General features: G+C 46.6%; 1 protein-coding gene across 1 annotated transcript in view; it reads right to left on the reverse strand.

The window, feature by feature from the left end:
* MAMLD1 (mastermind like domain containing 1) overlaps positions 1 to 12,518 on the reverse strand; it is a 53,555-nt gene extending 41,037 nt beyond the window's left edge. The window contains exon 1 of the mRNA XM_021683387.1: positions 12,423 to 12,518. Within this exon, the coding sequence (XP_021539062.1) occupies positions 12,423 to 12,518 (96 nt within the window). The remainder of the gene's footprint in view (positions 1 to 12,422) is intronic.
* Positions 12,519 to 18,774: the final 6,256 nt, after the last annotated feature.

Here is an 18,774-nt window from a genome sequence, read left to right on the forward strand (position 1 = left end):
CAAGCTTCATCTGCGTTTCACTGGAATTAGGCTGATGAGCCCAGAATCACGCCAAGAAGGGGAAAAGCGGAGGCAGAGCCGAGGCTGGAGGCCACCCACTGATGGTGGAGGCCACCAGGGCCACGGGGCAGACCTGGGTGTCTGCGTACAAAGAGGGCAGAAGGGCCTCCAGTGGTCGCTGATGCCCAGCCTCCTCACTTCCCTCTGGGCTGTGCTTCTAAGGACCCTGTGGTATGACTTCTCCTAGGTCCCTACCCCACTCTGGGCCTCAGTTTCCCCAGCTGTAATGGGACCGCGTCCTAGGTTCAGTAAGCTAACGCTGTGACTTTCTTCCTGGACTGCTCCTGTAGGGAAATGATGACTTCTCTTCTCCCCCACCCAAGAGGGTCTCTCTCCCTGGGGTGACAGTAGGCCAGGGGCAGTCCAATGGCCCACAAGTGCCTTGGCCATGGGCAAGATGTGCGTATCGATGCCAATTGCAGACACTCTTACAGAAAGCACAACCTCCTCCAATCCAGTGGGGGTCAAATTATGGTCCCCCCCGGATATCTCTATGACTTTTTAGTAAGGAATTACTTTGTGTGTGTGTGTGTGTGTGTGTGTGTGTGTGTGTGTCTGCGGGCTAGCAGTGTTAGTCCTGAGCATAGCAGGTCTGCACTAGTTGAATCAAGAAAGGCAGCCTGCGATTTTGGTCAAGTGAGCCGTGCTTACTTGCATATTCCACTAGGGTCCTACCAAGTCACCAGTCGCCAGGAAGGCTGCCAGCTCCCCAACCACCTCGAGGGGCGTGTGAAAATCAGTGGTGCTCTTTTAAAGCTTGTTCCTGGAGATCTATCCAGAATGAGAACTCGGCAATGGGCTCTGTCAGTCGTCTGGGCCGATGTCCCCCACCTGCCTGCCCTTAACTCCTTCACCAGCCACTGCCACCACTTTGCATCTCTCCAGTCGGAATCCAGCACATAGGAAATGACCAAAATTGAAGAGAAGGGGACTGAGTTCACAGAGAACACCGTGCCAAAGGCACCACGGTGCTTCCAATTTTCCAGAGGTCATGAGCTCCTATTTTTGATGGCAAAGCCCCCTGGCCGGAGTGAGGCCCGGCTGCCAGGGAATGCCTCTAGAACAGTCTGGGCACCTCCTCAGGCCTGCCGCTTTGCTCATGGTCACAGAGCTATCGTTTCCCGTGCTCTAGGTCAGCTCTTGGTCTACCTCACAGCTCAAAGAAATCTCTGCTCCTGAGAAAACACTCTTTTTCTAGAATGCTCCAGAGAGGTAGAAGATTTCAGAGGTGAGGAAGGAAAGTCCCCACCAGGAGGCTAGGCATTTTTCATAAAAGCCGAACTTCCCTTCATCCGGAGGGTGACAACACCAGTGGAAAACACAGAGAGACATGAACAACACCCAAGACCCCACCAACACTGACACTCCTTAGGCTGGCAGGCCGTCAAGTCTGGTGGACATGTCGTTAATGTCTCTCTGTTGCCCTGGGCTGTGACTGACCCTGTCCCTTGCTTTCCACATCTCTACCCAGAGCACATACGCAGCTGGACTAGCACTCAGAGCCACCCAGGAAGGTGGAATGCAGCTATCCTGGTGGCTCTGAAGCCATTTGGTAGGCTCTGCCTCCATACCACGAAGCCCCCAGTGAGGCCCCCAGTCTGGCTGATGACCACACATTGGACGGGAGGCTCTTATACCCTCTCCCTTGCTGTCTGGCCCCTGGCTCCCCAGGCCTTCCTTTCACAAGTGCCCCCATGTTGTCCAGGACTCCAGATGTGGGCCCCATCTGGCAGTGGTTGGCTCCTTGCCAATGCTGATGGGATTGAGAGTGGGGTCAGTGGGGAAGCCCCTGGTCTGGGCCCTGATGGGCTGAGTGAGTTTTTAGGGGGGCTGTTGGCGTATTTCAGGGATGGTACTTCTGGTGGTGCTGAGTTGGGGTAACAAGTAGCCATTGATAATCCAAGAGCTGGAAACAAGTCCTGGGTCATTTATGAGCCGGAGCAGTTTGAGCTGCGTGGAAATCATGCACCACATGGGGTAGTCATGGCACTCCATTCAGATAATCCTAGAGGCTTCTACCTCTGCTCAGGTGAGTGCAGGAGGGATTATCTCTCCTTACAGCAAGTCCCCACTGGATTGCAGATGACAGAGTCAAGGCCATGGTGACAGTCCTGATTTTGTGGGAGGCACTCCTCCCCATTGCTGGGACACCAACTTGAGTAGTTTAAACGGGGCAAAGAGAAAAATGGTTGTTTATTGCTCAGTACCTTCCCCTCTGTTCCCAGGTACAGATCTCTACTTTGTGGGGACTGAAACTTAACACTGTTTGGGGGCCCCTCTTTAGGAAAGAGAATATAACATTAAAAGAACAAAATTAGGGGTGCTGGCTGGCCCAGTCAATGGAGTGTCAGACTCTTGATCTCGGGGTTGTGAGTTTGAGGTCTATGTTGGATGTAGAGATTACTTAAAAAAAAAAAAAAAAAAAGAACAAAATTAGGTACCAGGCCTTGGAAGGTTTGAAGGATGAGTCTTGAATCTTAGGGGCAAGGAGACTTCACTTTGGCCTGTGCCCCAACAATGAGTTAAGTAAAATGGCAACAGGCTTTTGAACAAGGCAGGAATTTCCTTGCATGAGAAACCAAACAGCTGTGTAGGTGGGAGAAGAATCCAGAGCCACCTGGTTAATCTCGTGCATTCTGAAGGTCACATGCTTGTGAATAAGCACATTTTAGCAGCTGAGTGCCAACTTGTGACTCTAAGATCTACTAACTGTCTGCAGATGTACCAACCACAGTTAGTAAAATTTAGAGCCAGGCTGTTTGAGCTCCGACACCATGGATGCAGAGGCTGGGAAGGGATATGGGATAAGGAGCATCATGGTTTTCCCAGCCTTATGGAGCGAGGCATGATTGACAAGTAAAAATTGTATATGTTTAGGTTATACAATGAGATTTTTAAAAATGATTTCGTATGCATATACTCTGTGAAATAATTTAGGTGTTCTTTTTTTTTAAATTAAGGTTCAATTCACAGAGCATTTAATGAACCTTTTTTAAGTGTGCGACTCAGTGGCGCTTGGCTCGCTCACAATGCTCAACAACCAAACTGGGGATAGTAGGGCCCACTGCACAAATCCATTACAAGATCACATGCGTTTAGAAATGTAAAGCGAGCATAGTACCCAGCATGGTGCACAGGCCAAATAAATATTCTCTCTCTTTCCACTCTTGAAAATGCAAACACATTCTTGGTGGTCCTAAAATAGCCTTTAACATGGTTTACTCAACAGCATTTGTCATTCGAGGGAGATCTGCCTTTACTCATTGGCTGTACTTCTGAACAGCTGTGGGCAAGGCTAACTTTTATAAACCAAATCATCATAAAATGCAACAAGAATTTGCCATTGGAAGAAAAAGAATTTGCCATTGAAAGAAAAGCCTCAGTAAATCCTTTTACGAAGTCAAAGATCCCTCATCCAAACTTATGTGCTTTTTAAGGTGTGCACTTGGGGAGAAGAGGCTTTTTTGGTAATGAATCCTAATTTGATTTTGCCCACAAACACATGCTGATGTTCCATAGCCCCCAAGTGCACAGCAACAGGCGTGGGTTACATAGTGAAAATAATGACAATTTAAAATATTCATTTCTTTCCCTCTCTATAAGTGCCTATGATCACATCATGGAATGGGTCATATAACCTAAAACATTTCCCCTGCCTCAGGGTGTGTGTGTGTGTGTGTGTGATGGTAATGATTGGGGGGTGTCCCTAAGGATAGCTCCTTTTTGCTCTACCTCTCTGTTAGAAGCTCCACTGGCTGAGCCCGGGGAAGAAGACTCACCCTGAATTAGCAGAAACCTCAAAACTGTCTCCTTGCAGACATTTATAATGATCTCTGTCCACCCAGAAACCTGAAGCTGAATTGCTGGTGGAAGCATGGGAGATTTCTGTTTGTTAAAATGCTGCCAATAAAGTAATTTTATGTCAGATTTAACTACAGGAAAGGGCAAGGCATTTCTCAGTTCCTTAGCTGTCATGAGGCTAAAATAAATAGGATGGACAGCAGTCGGCCACCGTACACTCAGCTCTTTGAAGCCATATACTCAGAAAGCAGATGTTGGGGGCTGGCTTCCTGGAGGTATTTTATAGTGGCCAAGTTAATTGTTCTAACCCCCAAAGGCTTGACTTAAAGGGCAAAAAGAGGCAAGAAAATGTTCAACTTTCCTGACAGTGTCCAACAGGCAGTCCTATCACTAGACAACTTAGGCACCAAAAGCTCATTCTAGAAAAAGAGGCAGTTAGAAAGTTGGCCCCAGGCTTCTGCCCACTAACTGTGCAAAGCAAGGCTGTCTTGGGGGCCCCAAAGAGAAAACCCTTAGAAGGAGCACAGCCCAGGGAGAGAAGCGGGGCCGCAGCCCGAGAAGGCCCTGCGGGGGAAGCTCCTGGCACGTTCCAGGAAGGCGGTGGATTAGAACTTGTCTGCAGCGGGAACGATCTGCTCAACTTGTCTATGAAAGGCCTCTGGATGCTGACAGGTCAGGGAGAAATGGAAGTTGTCGGAAGAACCAGGAACAGTCACTGAGGCAGGGACCGCGGAGGAGGGGCAGGGGGACTGAGTGGGGGACTGAGCCAGCTGTGGCATCGGAGAGGGAGAGGAACCCTGGCGGGGGGGGGGGGGCGTGAGGATCGGGGATTCTCGCTCAGGCCGTACAGAGGAGTACCCGCTTGTTAGGAGAAGCTGTGGCTTCCGAGAAGATGAACCAAAGCCCAGTGACCTGGATCAGGATACGGCGAACGTAGTTCGTAAAGACCCGAATGGTAACTATCTCAGGCTTGGCGGGCCACGCGGGCTCTGGTGCGGTTCCGCAGTAGACAATATGTTCCCGGCCGGACGTGGCTGTGTGCTAATAAAACTTTACAAAAACAGGCTGCCGGCTGGATTTAGCCCGCGGGGCTGGAGTTGGCCAACCCTTGACCTAGAGCCTGGGCTGAGCATCTTCCCCCAGGGAAATCCACTATTTCCAAATTGCCCTCCCTTCACTGCAGGGGGCCGCGGAAGTCTACTTTTGACAAGAGTGGCAGGCGACATTCTCAGAGCTGAAAAGCTTCAATATTTTGACTGTCGCCCAAGTTAGGTGAACCATGTCTGAACTGGGTCTGAACTGGGCCAGGTATGTAGCAGTCTCAAATGCCATGTTTCGCCTTCGCTGATGACAGGGCGCCCACCTGCCTCGCTCTCCCAGCCTCTGTATACTTGTGAACAGCTAGCATCTTGTCTGCCAGATTCAAGCACCCCCTCTTCCCTCAGGCCTTCAGGGGTCTCTATGATAAGACAGCTTCACCTTCTACCTCTTTCCCTCGCAGCCCCATGCTCTGGCCAACCTCGAGGTCGCCCTGTTCGGCCTGCCGCTCTCTGAAAGCAAGGACCATTTCCTCCCCATCTCTGTACCCCCAGAGCACCTAGCCGGCACCTGCAGGTTTGAATCAACCATTGGAGCAAAAGTTTTCCTGCAAATTATCCTGTTCTTTCTGTTTCTAAGCACAAGGCCAAGAGACAACCGCTTTTCAGAAAGTGTGATTAAATTCACTAACTGGCCTAATAACCTTGGACATGCTCCTTCTCCCTTGTGTGTCCGTGGCCTCTTATGTCCAGCACAGGGGCTAGCCTGAATGATTTCTAAGGGACCTTCTGGCCAAGAGGAACAGTGGCTGCTGCTTATTGATCATTTACTATGTGCCTGGGCCTGAGCCTTGAGTGGACCGGAAGATCTCAGGGTCCCAGGAGGATGGGAGGTGGTGGCAGGGGCAACCATGCCTGGGCCCTCAGTGGTCAAGTCCAGCAGCCTATGGCTCATGGCTGCTTTTCTAAATTTGGTATTTGAGGGGTTGGAAATCTGGTGAGAAGGGAGGAGGGAGATGAGGAGGAGAAAGAAAAGGCAGGAAGGAAGGGGAGGAGAAGGAAAGGCGAAGGGGAGAAGGGAGGGTGCTAACAAATTATTCTATGTTGACTGCAGAAGTCAGAATCTGTAGCCCAAACCTCAGAAGCACCTGCTTCCCCCACTCCCCCGTGAGGTCTGGAACTCGGCACCCCAGGGGCAGCTGCTGACCCAAATATCTGTCTGCAAGCGCAGTTCTATTGAGTTCTCCAGCTGGGGATTTCCAGCAAAAGCAAGAGGCCTCAGCCAACACAGGCCAGCCCAGATTTTGGGGAGCCCCAGGCTCTCATCTTCAGGGCTTGCCCCCAGTTTGCACATACCCTAGATGGGGGGGCGAAGCATGGGCTGCCGCTCAGCTGGGCTCTTCCACAGCCCCAGCCTAGGGTCCAACAGAGTCTACTCTGCTTCCCGGGAAGCTCAACCTCCAGACACCTGTCACCTCGGGCCTAATGTCAAGGAAGCCAGGGGGCAGGGGCCAGGCAGGAAGGCAGGCAGGGTAGCATGGAGCTCCCGGATGCCAGCGGAAGCCAGCTGCCAAATGGAACTCCCTCCCGGCACCCTCCCTTTCAAACAGACTGCGATTTTCAGGTCACCGGTTTGCTGAACTGGACTACCCAGGCAGGACCCAGATGCGGCGCCCAGCAGTATCCTGCCAACTGAGCAGCGCTCGGCCTGGCAGAAGGAGTCATTCTGAAGGCAAGGCCTCTGCCTGGTGGCTGCCCTGGCTGAACGTCTGAAGCAGGAAAGGGCCCTTCCTGCAGGAGGAGGAGGAGGGGGAAAAGGGAGCGAGCAGCTGCGTGCTCCATGGGGAGGATCCCCAAAATAGAAAGGCGCATACGCACTGCAGGCCTTGACCCAGAATGCTCAGAGCTCTAGCACAATGCAGCCCTCCTCAGCGCAGAGAGACTGCTGCTGGGACTGAGGTGTCCTCAGGGGTCCTGCGTGTTTCTACCTGAGCTCCAAGGACACGCTTCCCACTGCCTTCTGAGCCAATGCCATTCTCTGATCGTTAAAAAAAAAAAAAAAAGTGCGAACAGCAGTTCGCTTTAGACTGCATTCGTATCCACATCTTGGTCTTCGTCATCCCAGAAACCCTGACGTGGGCAGAGGTCGGATTATTAACCCTATTTTACTGGTGTGGACCTAAGCCCAGACACTCATGCAAGATTCTTAGTAAGTGTCAGGGACAGCTGCTGACCTGGTGAGCTGGTCCCTGGACCACCTGGTTTCTGGAAGTGGGGCCATACACATAACTCCCCTCTCCTGGGGCCAGACCCGCACCTGCAATGTGCCCAGCCTGCATGAAGTGGGGGACACTGGGCTTCCAAGAAGGCCGTTTAGACAACTCAGCCCAGGTCCTGGCTGGCTGTCCCTATCTCCCTGTAAGGTTTTAATCAGCCGGCTCATTGCACACAGGCTGGGCTGTAGACAGTGCGGTCAGAAGGTTCCAGAGAGCCACCAGGATGATATAAAGATGTGTCCACTCTACCTCTGTTTATGGGCTGTCTCTGCCATTGGGATGAAATCTCCAGGCCACCTGGGACTCTGGTCCGCTGCTCCAGCCTGAGCCCCGAGAGTCATGCCCAGCCTGCAGATGGCCCTAATGCTCTGGGTTCCTAATCTGGGAATGGGAAGCAGCAAAGGAGGAGGACCTTCAGAGTCAGGGCACCTGGAGTTGAGATCTGAATTTCCAACCTACTGACTGTAACGCTGGGGAAGTCCCCGCCCTCTGTGAGCCTCAGTCACCTTGTTGGTGAAGTAGAAATACGAAGCCCCGTCTCCATGCCACGGGAGCAGATAAGCTAATGTATACAAAGTAGCTCACACGAAAGAGCCACTCAATTCTCCCCTCCCGGTTTCAGGGTAGGATAAATAGAACTACAGAGTAAGACCGATTTGTCTGCGGTGGAGGAAGCCTGGGAATAGTCTGCTCTTCGACTGGAAACTGCTGGAGCCCAGGGTCTAGCACAGGGCTGGGCACATAGGACAGACCCTGGAAATGTGGCGGGAGGCCAGAGACAGGCCCTCCAAGCTCAAGAGGAAAGGGACGTGCTCAAGGTCTCACAAAATGCTAGTTCCAGGTCTCCTTACTGAGTCCTGTGCTCTTTTTGCAAGGAAAGGCAGGTGCCTCCAAGGACAATGGATACAAATCCTGAGCCCTGATCACACGCCACAGCAGGAGGTGAATGGCCCTCCCCTTACTGGGTATTTCTAAGATCACCAGGCTAAAGAAGAGGGACAGATAGGATGGGGTCAGTATTTTTGTAGCCATCCCAATCTCCATCTTCCCTGTTGCACGCAGGGCTCCTCTCTCCCCCTTGCTCAGCCCCACTTGCATTTGGAGGTCAGAAAAAGAAGAAGAAGAAGAAAGAAGAAGAAGAAGAAAGAGAAGGAGAAGGAGGAGGAGGAGGAGGAGAAGAAGAAGAAAGAAGAAGAAGAAGAAAGAGAAGGAGAAGGAGGAGGAGGAGGAGAAGAAGAAGAAGAAGAAGAAGAAGAAGAAGAAGAAGAAGAAGAAGAAAGAAGAAGAAGAAGAAGAAGAAGAAGAAGAAGAAAGAAGAAGAAGAAGAAAGAAGAAGAAGAAGGAGAAGAAGAAAGAAGAAGAAGAAGAAAGAAGGAGAAGGAGGAGGAGGAGGAGAAGAAGAAGAAGAAGAAGAAGAAGAAGAAGAAGAAGAAGAAGAAGAAGAAGAAGAAGAAGAAGAAGAAGAAGAAGAAGAAGAAGAAGAAGAAAGAAGAAGAAGAAGAAGAAGAAGAAGAAGAAGAAAGAAGAAGAAGAAGAAGAAGAAGAAGAAGAAGAAGAAGAAGAAGAAGAAGAAGAAGAAGAAGAAGAAGAAGAAGAAGAAGAAAGAAGAAGAAGAAGGAGAAGAAGAAAGAAGAAGAAGAAGAAGGAGAAGAAGAAGAAGTAGTAGTAGTAGTAGTAGAAGTAGTGAGCAGTTGGTTTTGGTCAGTCTGTGGGCGGAAAGCAGGCTGTGTGTGGGGCCACCCAAATGAGGGCTCTTGATGTAACTCCCCACCTTCTTGATGGGCATCTTCGTGCAACTCACTGGATTTCTCAGACCTTAGTATCCTTATCCATAAAGAGGGAGAATGGTTGGAAAATTCAGGAGGACTACTGGGCATGCCAACTCACCGTCACCTATAGCGAGCCATTTAGTATCATTACATGACAAAGCACAGAAGATGGGCAATGAGCAGTGTCTCCTTCCTTCTCCAACCGTGTGCCCTGAATGCCCCCATTTGGTCTGGAGCTGCTCTATGAATGGACCAGGTGGCTGCTCAGAGCTGGGGCATCTTTGCACCTGCAGTGGGTGGAGACTGAGACAGAGGTGACGTGATGTTTTAGAGATTCTCACACTAGTAATCAATCAACCCACCGGTCTGGGGGAGGAATGGAGAGCTTAACTTCAAAGGGAAGGACCAAACGTTCTGCCTCCTGTTAAAACTCCATATGCTGATGGCAGAGACTAGATGCCTTATTAACCTTGGGGGTGGGGTACCCCAATGTTCAAAAGGTAAAACTCTGCTTTTCTCCAGATCCTGAGTGTCATTAAGCAATCACGCTGCTGAACGAAGGAGTGAATACTGAAAAGGTGTTTGTGCCGCTGAGATCCCTCATGATGACTACTCCTGCCTGATGTGTGCTCAGTGCTTGGGGATTTTCAACGTACCCTATGACTTCGGCCAAGTTGCTTAACCTCTCTGAGCCTCATTTTCCTGGAGATAGCCTCTTCGTCGGGATTATCCTACAGATTATGGGAGATAATGCTCCTAGTCAGCGCTCAATTAAAGGTGGCTATTCTTACTCCTGGTTCATTTGACTTTTGCCCTCAGGGAGGGCAAAGGATGGACAAAGTCCCAGAGCCATTTAGTAGCAGAAGCAAGACTAGAATCCAAATGTCTTGAGCCCTTAGGATGGTCTTAGGATGTACATTTCCTGCAAGGGGGCTTTCAGTTATTCACATGAAATAGCTCAGGGCTATTTAAAAGACTTCTCCTTTGAGACTGATAGAATTTTATTAACAGAACTTCACTTGAAACATGTTTTTGTTGCTGCTGCTGTTAGTTTGCTTTTTGGGAAAGGATGAGAGAAGCAGGTAAGCTGAGCATCTCGATCAGATCTTCACGTGAAAGACGCCAGCCCCTCACATTCTGGGCTCTGCAATAACTCGTCTGCACAGCAGGTTTCATGGTGAACCGGCAGGCCCTTCTGCATCTGACCTGTCTGTCTCTGTCCCTCAGACCACAAACACCCGGGCTGCTGAGATCCTCGGTGTGTGCAGCTGAGCTCCACGTTAGCATCGGGTAGCTTCCTGAGGCCACAGAGATTTAACGACCACGAAAATCCAGCTGTGCTCAAACCAAGAAGTGCCCTCACGGTGGGCCGATGGTAACAACAGCACCCAGCTTGGCCAGACTCCACGTAGGCCCAGCAGGCCAGCCAGAGGAGCGGGCTCCTTCCATGTCATCCCCTTCAGAGACCACATGCATCTTCCAAGAAGACACATGTGCTTTTTACTGCAAAGGAGACTCATCTGGGAGAGTTGCTTTTGGAGGCTGAGGCATATTTTTTTGGATCCCCTCAACTGGGGCAAATCCTTGGTCTTCTAGGACAACTTAGAATTTTGGAAACAGGTAACTCAGAGCTAAGGGCAGAGAACACGGTGTGCCACGGAGGAAGGAGAAGGACTGATTTTGATCAAGTCCAAGGTGTGACTCTAACGCAATAAACGTGTATTTTTTGGCAAGGCTTAAAAAGGGCTCTGTAAGGCCGTCTGCGAGGAAATGCCAAGCCCAGAAATGGTGTGAGCAATGGCCACTTCTCCTAAGTGAAGGCACGGATGGCTGCTCCAAGGGCTTATTCTAAGAAAACCTTTCCGGCATTGAGGTCTACACTGATCAAAACCAAAGCAGTTACTTGCCAGTCACACTCTTTTAAAGGGTGTTGGTGGGGCTCAGGAGGAAAAGGGGAAGAGGACCCTTGCAACTACAACCCACCCATTCCTCCTAGGAGCAAAACCCAGTGTGAAACAGAGGAGAAATTGCAAGTCACGCCCAAATGAATCTGGACTCTGGATGCATCACCAAGAGGTTTTCCTTCACTGACTCAGTTGTTGACCATAAAAGAGAAGCAAGAAATCTAAAGGGTAGGGGCACCTGGGTGGCTCAGTCATTAAGTGTCTGCCTTCGGCTCAGGTCATGGTCCCAGGGTCTTGGAATGGAGCCCCGCATCGGGCTCCTTGCTCAGCGGGAAGCCTGCTTCTCCCTCTCCCCCTCCCCCGCTTGTGTTCCTGCTCTCTCTGTGTCTCTCTCTGTCAAATAAAGAAATAAAATCTTAAGAAAAAAGAAATCTAAAGGGTAATTGGGCTGGAGGTTAGAGATTGCCTTCTACAAGATGCCTATATGAAGGGCTGGCAATGTGGAGGACAGGCAGCTGGCCAAGTGATGGTTCCATGTCTGCCATCCCATCTGACTGCCATCTCTGTGAGCGGAGATTTACAGTCTGTAAATGTCTATGTACTCAACTGGATACCTCATTCTCAATACACTGTTGGTGGCAGACAGTGAGGAGAAACAGAGAAGCAAGATTTCAACAATTTCCCCCCACACCTGTGCACTTACTGAAAGTGGATCGCCCTTGGAATGGGAGAGGCCAGCCCTCTAGTTATGTGAAATGACATTACCTCAGAGCCCCAAGCTCCCAGTTCTCTGAACAGGAAGGAAGCAGACCCACGGCTCTATAAGAGCCATTTCCTCTCTGCTGTATTAATTTCAGAGATTAAGTAAGCCACTCCTCTGTGGACCCAATACACTGAGATAACAGCCATTGTGTTTGCTGCGACTCCTACTAACGGAGCTAATCTTGGTAGACTGGTGATGTTGCAGGCTTTTAATGTCAAATTCAACTAACCAGAGGCTCTCGTGGTCCCATCTATTGTCCTGGCTCCTAGAACTACTGCTGGAAGCCCTAGCCCTTAGTTTCAGACACATAGATGAGGTCTGGGTTCCAAGGAAGGAAAGGAGAAATTTGTCAAGTGGGTTTTTTAAAAGAACACCAGAGCCAGAGAGTTTGAATGGGAATCTCTTTCTGTGCCCTACTCACTGGCTTCCTGTTCTCGGTGGTACCAGGAAGCGAATGCAATATATCTCGTGTCTGTCAGTTCCACATTCCTGGTTTCTGTTGAGAGAAAAAGAAGGCTTTTCTTCCCTTGCACTCGTCCTTTCTTTCTACTTGAAGGGGTGCAGTGCAGAGATCACTAGACTGGGAATCGGGATGCATCCTTGCACTGTATTTCCTGCTCTTTCAGAAATTCGTAAGGGGCAAGGTCAGCTCATCTCCTACATCTTTTCTAGGTCAGATTCTAGTTCCTTACATTTTGGGTTGGTTCCCTGCCAACAAGTTTGCATAGAGAATTTCAATAACACATCTCATGTTCAAGTTTAAGATTAGAAGCATTCAACACCCCCCTCCCCCCAATAGCCCATTGTCTGACCGATTCCTGGAGCTTTCTGGGCTCCTGACGATTTCCCACCATGGCGAAATGGGGAACCATGCTCTTGATTACAAGCCGACTTTTCCAGTCATCCATTGTTTGACCTGCAATTTTATTCTTGACTCTCCAAGGCGCTTCCCAAACGACCTAGACACAGGGCTTAGGGAGACAAAAAGTACACTGTCTTTCAGATATGAAGATGAGACCATTGACCCCGTGAATCACAGACTTTCACTCTGAGGACAGGTTTGTTTGGAGTCAGCCCCATTCCCTTTCATGTCTCTCTCCCCACCCCACCACCCTCATTGAACCCCTTCCACCCCCAGGGATGAGGAGCACTTCTGTGAAGCCGTTGGCTGGGATGAGAGGGCAGTCCCTGGCCATGGCGTAGAGCAGAATTCACTGGAGAGTGGAAGGATGGGTGGAGAAGCAGCCTGACGTAACTAAAATAACACTAGGCTTCAAGGCAAGGAATGGGGATCTTAGGTCTGGCTTTTTTTTTTTTTTTTTAAAGATTTACTTATTTGACAGAGAGAGAGACAGCGAGAGAGGGAACACAAGCAGGGGGAGAGGGAGAGGGAGAAGCAGGCTTCCCGTCGATCAGGGAGCCCGATGCGGGGCTCGATCCCAGGACCCCGGGATCACGACCTGAGCCGAAGGCAGACGCTTAACGACTGAGCCACCCAGGCGCCCCAGGTCTGGCTTTTTGTGCGTGTGGTATGCAGTGAGATCTGGGGAAGACTCTTCTGTTCTCTGACATAATTTTCTTATGTGCAAATCATGGTGGTTGGATCAGGTAATGGCTTAAGGCCCCTACGGCTCTAGTAGAGTAAGCCTTATGGCCCACTGAAGGAGAAGCTCCCAACTCTGCTCCCATTAGCACCCAGCCAAGTAAGGTGACTAACAGTTTATAACCTGACAGTCAGTGGAAGGAAGCAATGGGTGTTGGAAGGGGCTCATGAAACCCTGGTGTACTGGTTTACACAAAACTAACCAAGCAGATGGTGATCATGTCTACCCCAGTGTATGCCCTCCATGACAGATAAGCAGACCTGTGTTAAACCAAGTAAAGCTTTTTTTTTTTTTTTTTTATTTTGTTTCATTTCTTTTTGTCTTTCGTGATGTAGACATGAAATAAGAGCTCTGTTAAGGCATTCATATGTGAGGGAAGCTCTCCTTCTTGGAAATCCCCTTGGCAGTACAGAATCGGGCACGAAAATGTCAATGTCCAGACTTCTGCCTCTGGGAAAATGGAAACGTACCCTTCCCATTTTCCCACTGAGTACAACTAAAACCTCTGGACATTATATATAAAATCAACATAAGAAGACCCTGAAAAGTGGAGAGAAGAAGGGACCTTGGGACCTGAGGAACAATGTGGTGGTGAGTTCTCTGGGTTTTTGCCTCATAGATCTCAGACACGGACCTGAGGAAGCTGGCAACCCCAAAATGCCAATGGACACTGACGAAAAGTTCCCGACAAAAGCCTACTCTCTTTAGCTAAAGGGCCAGGAGAGGGGCAGCCCACCAAGACAGAAAACTGTTATACAAGAACTGCTCTAATTCAGCTAAACACCACAGGAAAAATTGTGGTCCCGTCAAGTCCCCACATCAGAGGCCAAGTGGGGGCCTAGACTTCACCCCCACCCAGCAGCAATGATTTATTTCTCCCTGTCCCCCCTAGGGTGGTATCAGAGGAGGCCTAAGAGAGACTCGGGACCTTTGCTCCACACAGTGGTAATGAGTCCACATCCCATCATTGTCAATGTCAGTGGAGATCACATGGGTAACATCAATGAGGCACTCCTACCGATCCTAGCCAGGACGGTATCAGTGAAAGCCTAGTAGGGAGCTAGAACTATCACTACTACCCAGGAGTTATGAGGCACCCCAACCTCCTCAGTGTCAATGAAGGCTAAGCGGGGAACCTGGCAGAAATGAGATGGTGCCCCGTTCCCTGCCAAAGCATTGTCAGAGGAAGTCAGCTAAAACCGAAGATCTAAATAAGTGCTGAAATAAGAGAACTGTCAACCCAGAATCTTGTACCCAGTGAAAATATGCTTCAGGTATGAAAGGGCAATCAAGATATTCTGAGATAAAGGAAAGCTAAAAGGGTTTGTTAGTAACAGACCATTCCTAGGAGGATGGATAAAGGATGTTCTCTGATCAGAAAGGAAGTGATCAAAGAAGGAATTTTGGACACCACCAAGTAAGAATGAACAATGGAAAGAAAAAAATATGGGTAAATATAATAGACTTTCCTTCTCTCAAGTTTTCTAAATTATGTCTGATGGTTGAAGCACCAATTATAACATTGCATGTTATGGTTCTAAATGTTACGTGGAAGAAATATTTAACACAATTACATTATAAACAGGGGAGGGTAGAGAGGTGGAAAGAGAAGTAAGGTTTCCATACTTCACTCAAACTGGTAAAATATTGACATCAGTTATTACATAACTGCCTGCATCGGGCTCCCTGCTCTGCGGGAAGCCTGCTTCTCCCTCTCCCGCTCCCCCTGCTTGTGTTCCCTCTCTCGCTGTGTGTCTCTCTGTCAAATAAATAAATAAAATCTTAAAAAAAAAAAAAAGATGCATGCGAAAACACTATACACAAATCATCAAATGGAATTTCAAAAAATGTTCAAGTAACCTAGAGGAAGTTAGGACAAAGAAAATAAAGAAACAAAACCAGAACAAACAAAATAAAAATAAATTAGTAGACTTAAGCATTAACTACCAGTAAGTTCATTAAAATGAAAACGATCCAGGGGCGCCTGGGTGGCTCAGTTGTTTAAGCGTCTGACTTGGGCTCAGGTCATGTCTCAGGGTCCTGGGATCAAGCCCTGCATTGGAATCCCTGCTCAGCAGGGAGCCTGCTTGTCCCTCTCCCTTTGCCCCTCCCCCCACTTGTGCGTGCTCTCTCTGTCTCTCTCTCTCTCAAATAAACAAAATATTTTTAAAAAATGAAAATGATCTAAATCTACCAGTTACAAGCAGACATTGGCAGAGTGAAAAAACAACATGATGAAACTACATGCTGTCTATGAGATGCTCATTTCAAATATAATGATATGAACAGGTTGAAAGTAAAAGGTGAAAAAAGATATATCATGCAAATGTTAATAAAAAAATAGTAATGGGGTAGCTCTGGTATTAGCAGATAAAGTAAACTTCAGAACAAAGAAAATTACCAGAGACAGAGAGGGGCATTGCATAGTGATAAAAGGGTCAATCCACCAAGAAGACATGGTAATCCTAATTGTGCACACACCAAACAACAGAACTACATGACATCTGAAGCAAAAATCAAAAGAACTGAAAGGAGAAATAGAAAAATTCTCATTTATAGTGGAGATTTCAACTTCCTCTCTCAACAACTCATAGAACTAGACAGAAAATCAACACAAAGAATTCAACAACATCATCATCTAACAGGACCTAATTGACATTTATGGAACCCTCCACCAAAAAACAGTGAAATTTACATTCTTTTCAAGCACCCAAGGAATATATACCAAGATAGACATAATCTGGACAACAAAACAATACACAGACATTTAAAGAATTGAGATAATACATGGTGTTTTCTCTGACTATAATGGGATCAAATTAGGAAACAACAACAGAAAGACAATAGGAAAAACTCTAAACTAAACTAAACAACACACTAAAAAAATTTATGAGTCAAAGAGGAGGTCTCAAGAGAAACTTTAAAAATACATTGAACTGGGGTGCCTGGGTGGCTCAGTTGGTTAAGCGTCTGAAGTCTCAATCTCAGCTCAGGTCTTGATCTCAGGGTCATTTGTTCAAGGCCCATGTTGGGCATGGAGATACTTTATAAATATACATTGAACTGAATGAAAACGAGAATACAATATATCAAAATTTGTAGGACACAGGTAAAGCTAGAGGGAAATTTACAGTACTAAATTCTTACAAGAGAGAAATGCGGGAGAAGTCTAAAAACAATATGTTTCCAAATAAGATACCAAGAAAAAGAAGAGCAAAATAAACCTAAAACAAACAGAAGGAAGGGAATATAAAGAATAGATACAGATATTGAAATTATATTGAAGACAGAAAAAAAATGAAGCCCAACGGGGAAAAGGTGGTTCTTAGAAAAAAAAAAATATGTAATTCACAAGCATCTAGAAAGACTAACAAAAGGAGAAGAGGGAAAACACAAATTACCAATACTGGAATGAAAAAGGGAATATTACTACTGATTCTATAGACATGTAAAGAATAATAAGGAAATACTAAAAGCATCTCTACCCATGCGAATTTGGAAATTAGATGAAATGGGCCAATTATTCTAAAAGCACAAACTACCAAAATTTACCAAAATAATTATTAAAGGAATTAAATTCATAATTTAAAAAAAAAAAACTCCAGAAAATGAAAACTCCAGGCTCAGACAGTTTCACTAGAATTATACCAGTTGTTTAAAGAAGAATTAGCACCAATTCTACATAATCTCTTCAGAAAATAGAAGAGGAGGGGACACTTCCCAACTCACTGTGTTACCCTGACAGCAAAGATGAAGAATGTACAAAGAAGACTACAGACTAATATTTCTCATGCACAGAAACACAAAAATCCGTAACAAAGTTTTGGCAGTTTATAAGAAGAATTATATACTATGATCAAGTCAGGTTTAGTCTAGGGATGCAAGGCCCACGTTATCCACCATATTAACAAGCAGAATAGTAAAAATCATATGATGACCTCAAAACAATATTGAAAAAGAACAAAGTTGAAGGGGTCACACTTTCCAATTTTGAAACTTACTACAAAACAACAGTAATCAAAACAGTGTGCTATTGGCGTAAGGACAGACATATATGCCAATGGAATAGACTTGAGAATCCCGAAATAAACCCATAAATCTACAGCCAATTGATTTTCAAAAAGGGTGTCAAGATTATTCAGTGGAGGAAAGAATAGTCTCTTTAACAAATGATGCTGGGACAAATGGATAGTCACATGCAAAAGAATGAAGTTGGACCCCCTACATCACACCATATACAAAAATCAACTCAAAATGGATCAACCTAAACACAGGACCTAAAACTATAAAACATGTAGAAGAAAACATAAGGGAAAATCTTTATAACATTGGATTTGGCAAAGGATTCTTAGATATGACACCAAAAGCATGAGCAACAACAACAAAATAGACAAATTGGACTTCATCAGAATTAGAAACTTGCACATCAAAGGACATTATCAAGAAAATGAGACAGCCTACAGAATGAGAAAAATATTGCAAATCATATATTTGAAAAGGATCTAGTATGAATTAGAATGTATAAAGAACTCTTACGGCAATGAAAAGACAAACAATACAATCTAAAAAATGGACAAAAGACTTGAATAGACATTTCTCCAAAGGAGATACACTTTGGGCCAACAAGCCCATGTAGAGATGTTCAATACCACTAGGCCTAAGGGAAATGCCAATCAAAACTATGATATACCACTTCCCACCCATTAGGATAGCATAATTAAAGGAAAATAACAAGTGTTGGCAAGAATGTGGAGAAATCGGAACCCTCGTACATTCCTGATGGGAATTTAAATGTCATGGGTGCTGTGGAAAACAGTTTGGCAGTTCCTCAAAAAGTAAAATGTAGAATTACCATCTGACCCTGCAATTCCACTCTAAGTATATATCCAAAAGAATCAAAAATAGGTACTCAAACACTTTTACACAATCTTCTTAAGTGCATCATTCACGATAATCAAAAGGTGGAGATAACCCAAATGTCCATCAATGTATAAATGGATAAACAAATTATGGTACAATCATACTGTGGACTGTTATTCTACCATACAAAGGAATGAAATACTTAGAAAGGCTAGGACATGGATGAACCTTGACAACATTACACTAAGTGAAAAGAAGCCTGTCATAAAAAGTCACATACTGTATGAAATTATATGAAATGTCCAGAATAGGTAAATCCATAGAGAGAAATCAGATCTGTGTTTGCTAGGCGCTGGGGGGAGGGGAGAATGGAGAATGACTGCTTAATGAGTATGAGGTTTTATTTCAGGGTGATGTAAATGTTTAGGAACTAGATAAAGGTGATGCTTTAGTACATTGTGAATGTATTAAATGACACTCAATTGTTATGCGACTTTCACCTTTAAAAAAATAGCGACAACACTAAATACTGGCCACAATGAGCGAACCGGATCATTCTGGCGGGAATGAAAAAGTCACTCTGCAAAAATAGTCACTGCAAAACTGTTTGGCAGTTTCTTTAAAAACTAAACGCACAACCCTTAGATGACCCAGCAACTGAACTCCTGGGTATTTATCCCAGAAGGATGAAGACTTGTGT

Source organism: Neomonachus schauinslandi, chromosome X, assembly GCF_002201575.2.
Source record: "Neomonachus schauinslandi chromosome X, ASM220157v2, whole genome shotgun sequence".
NCBI lineage: Eukaryota > Metazoa > Chordata > Mammalia > Carnivora > Phocidae > Neomonachus > Neomonachus schauinslandi.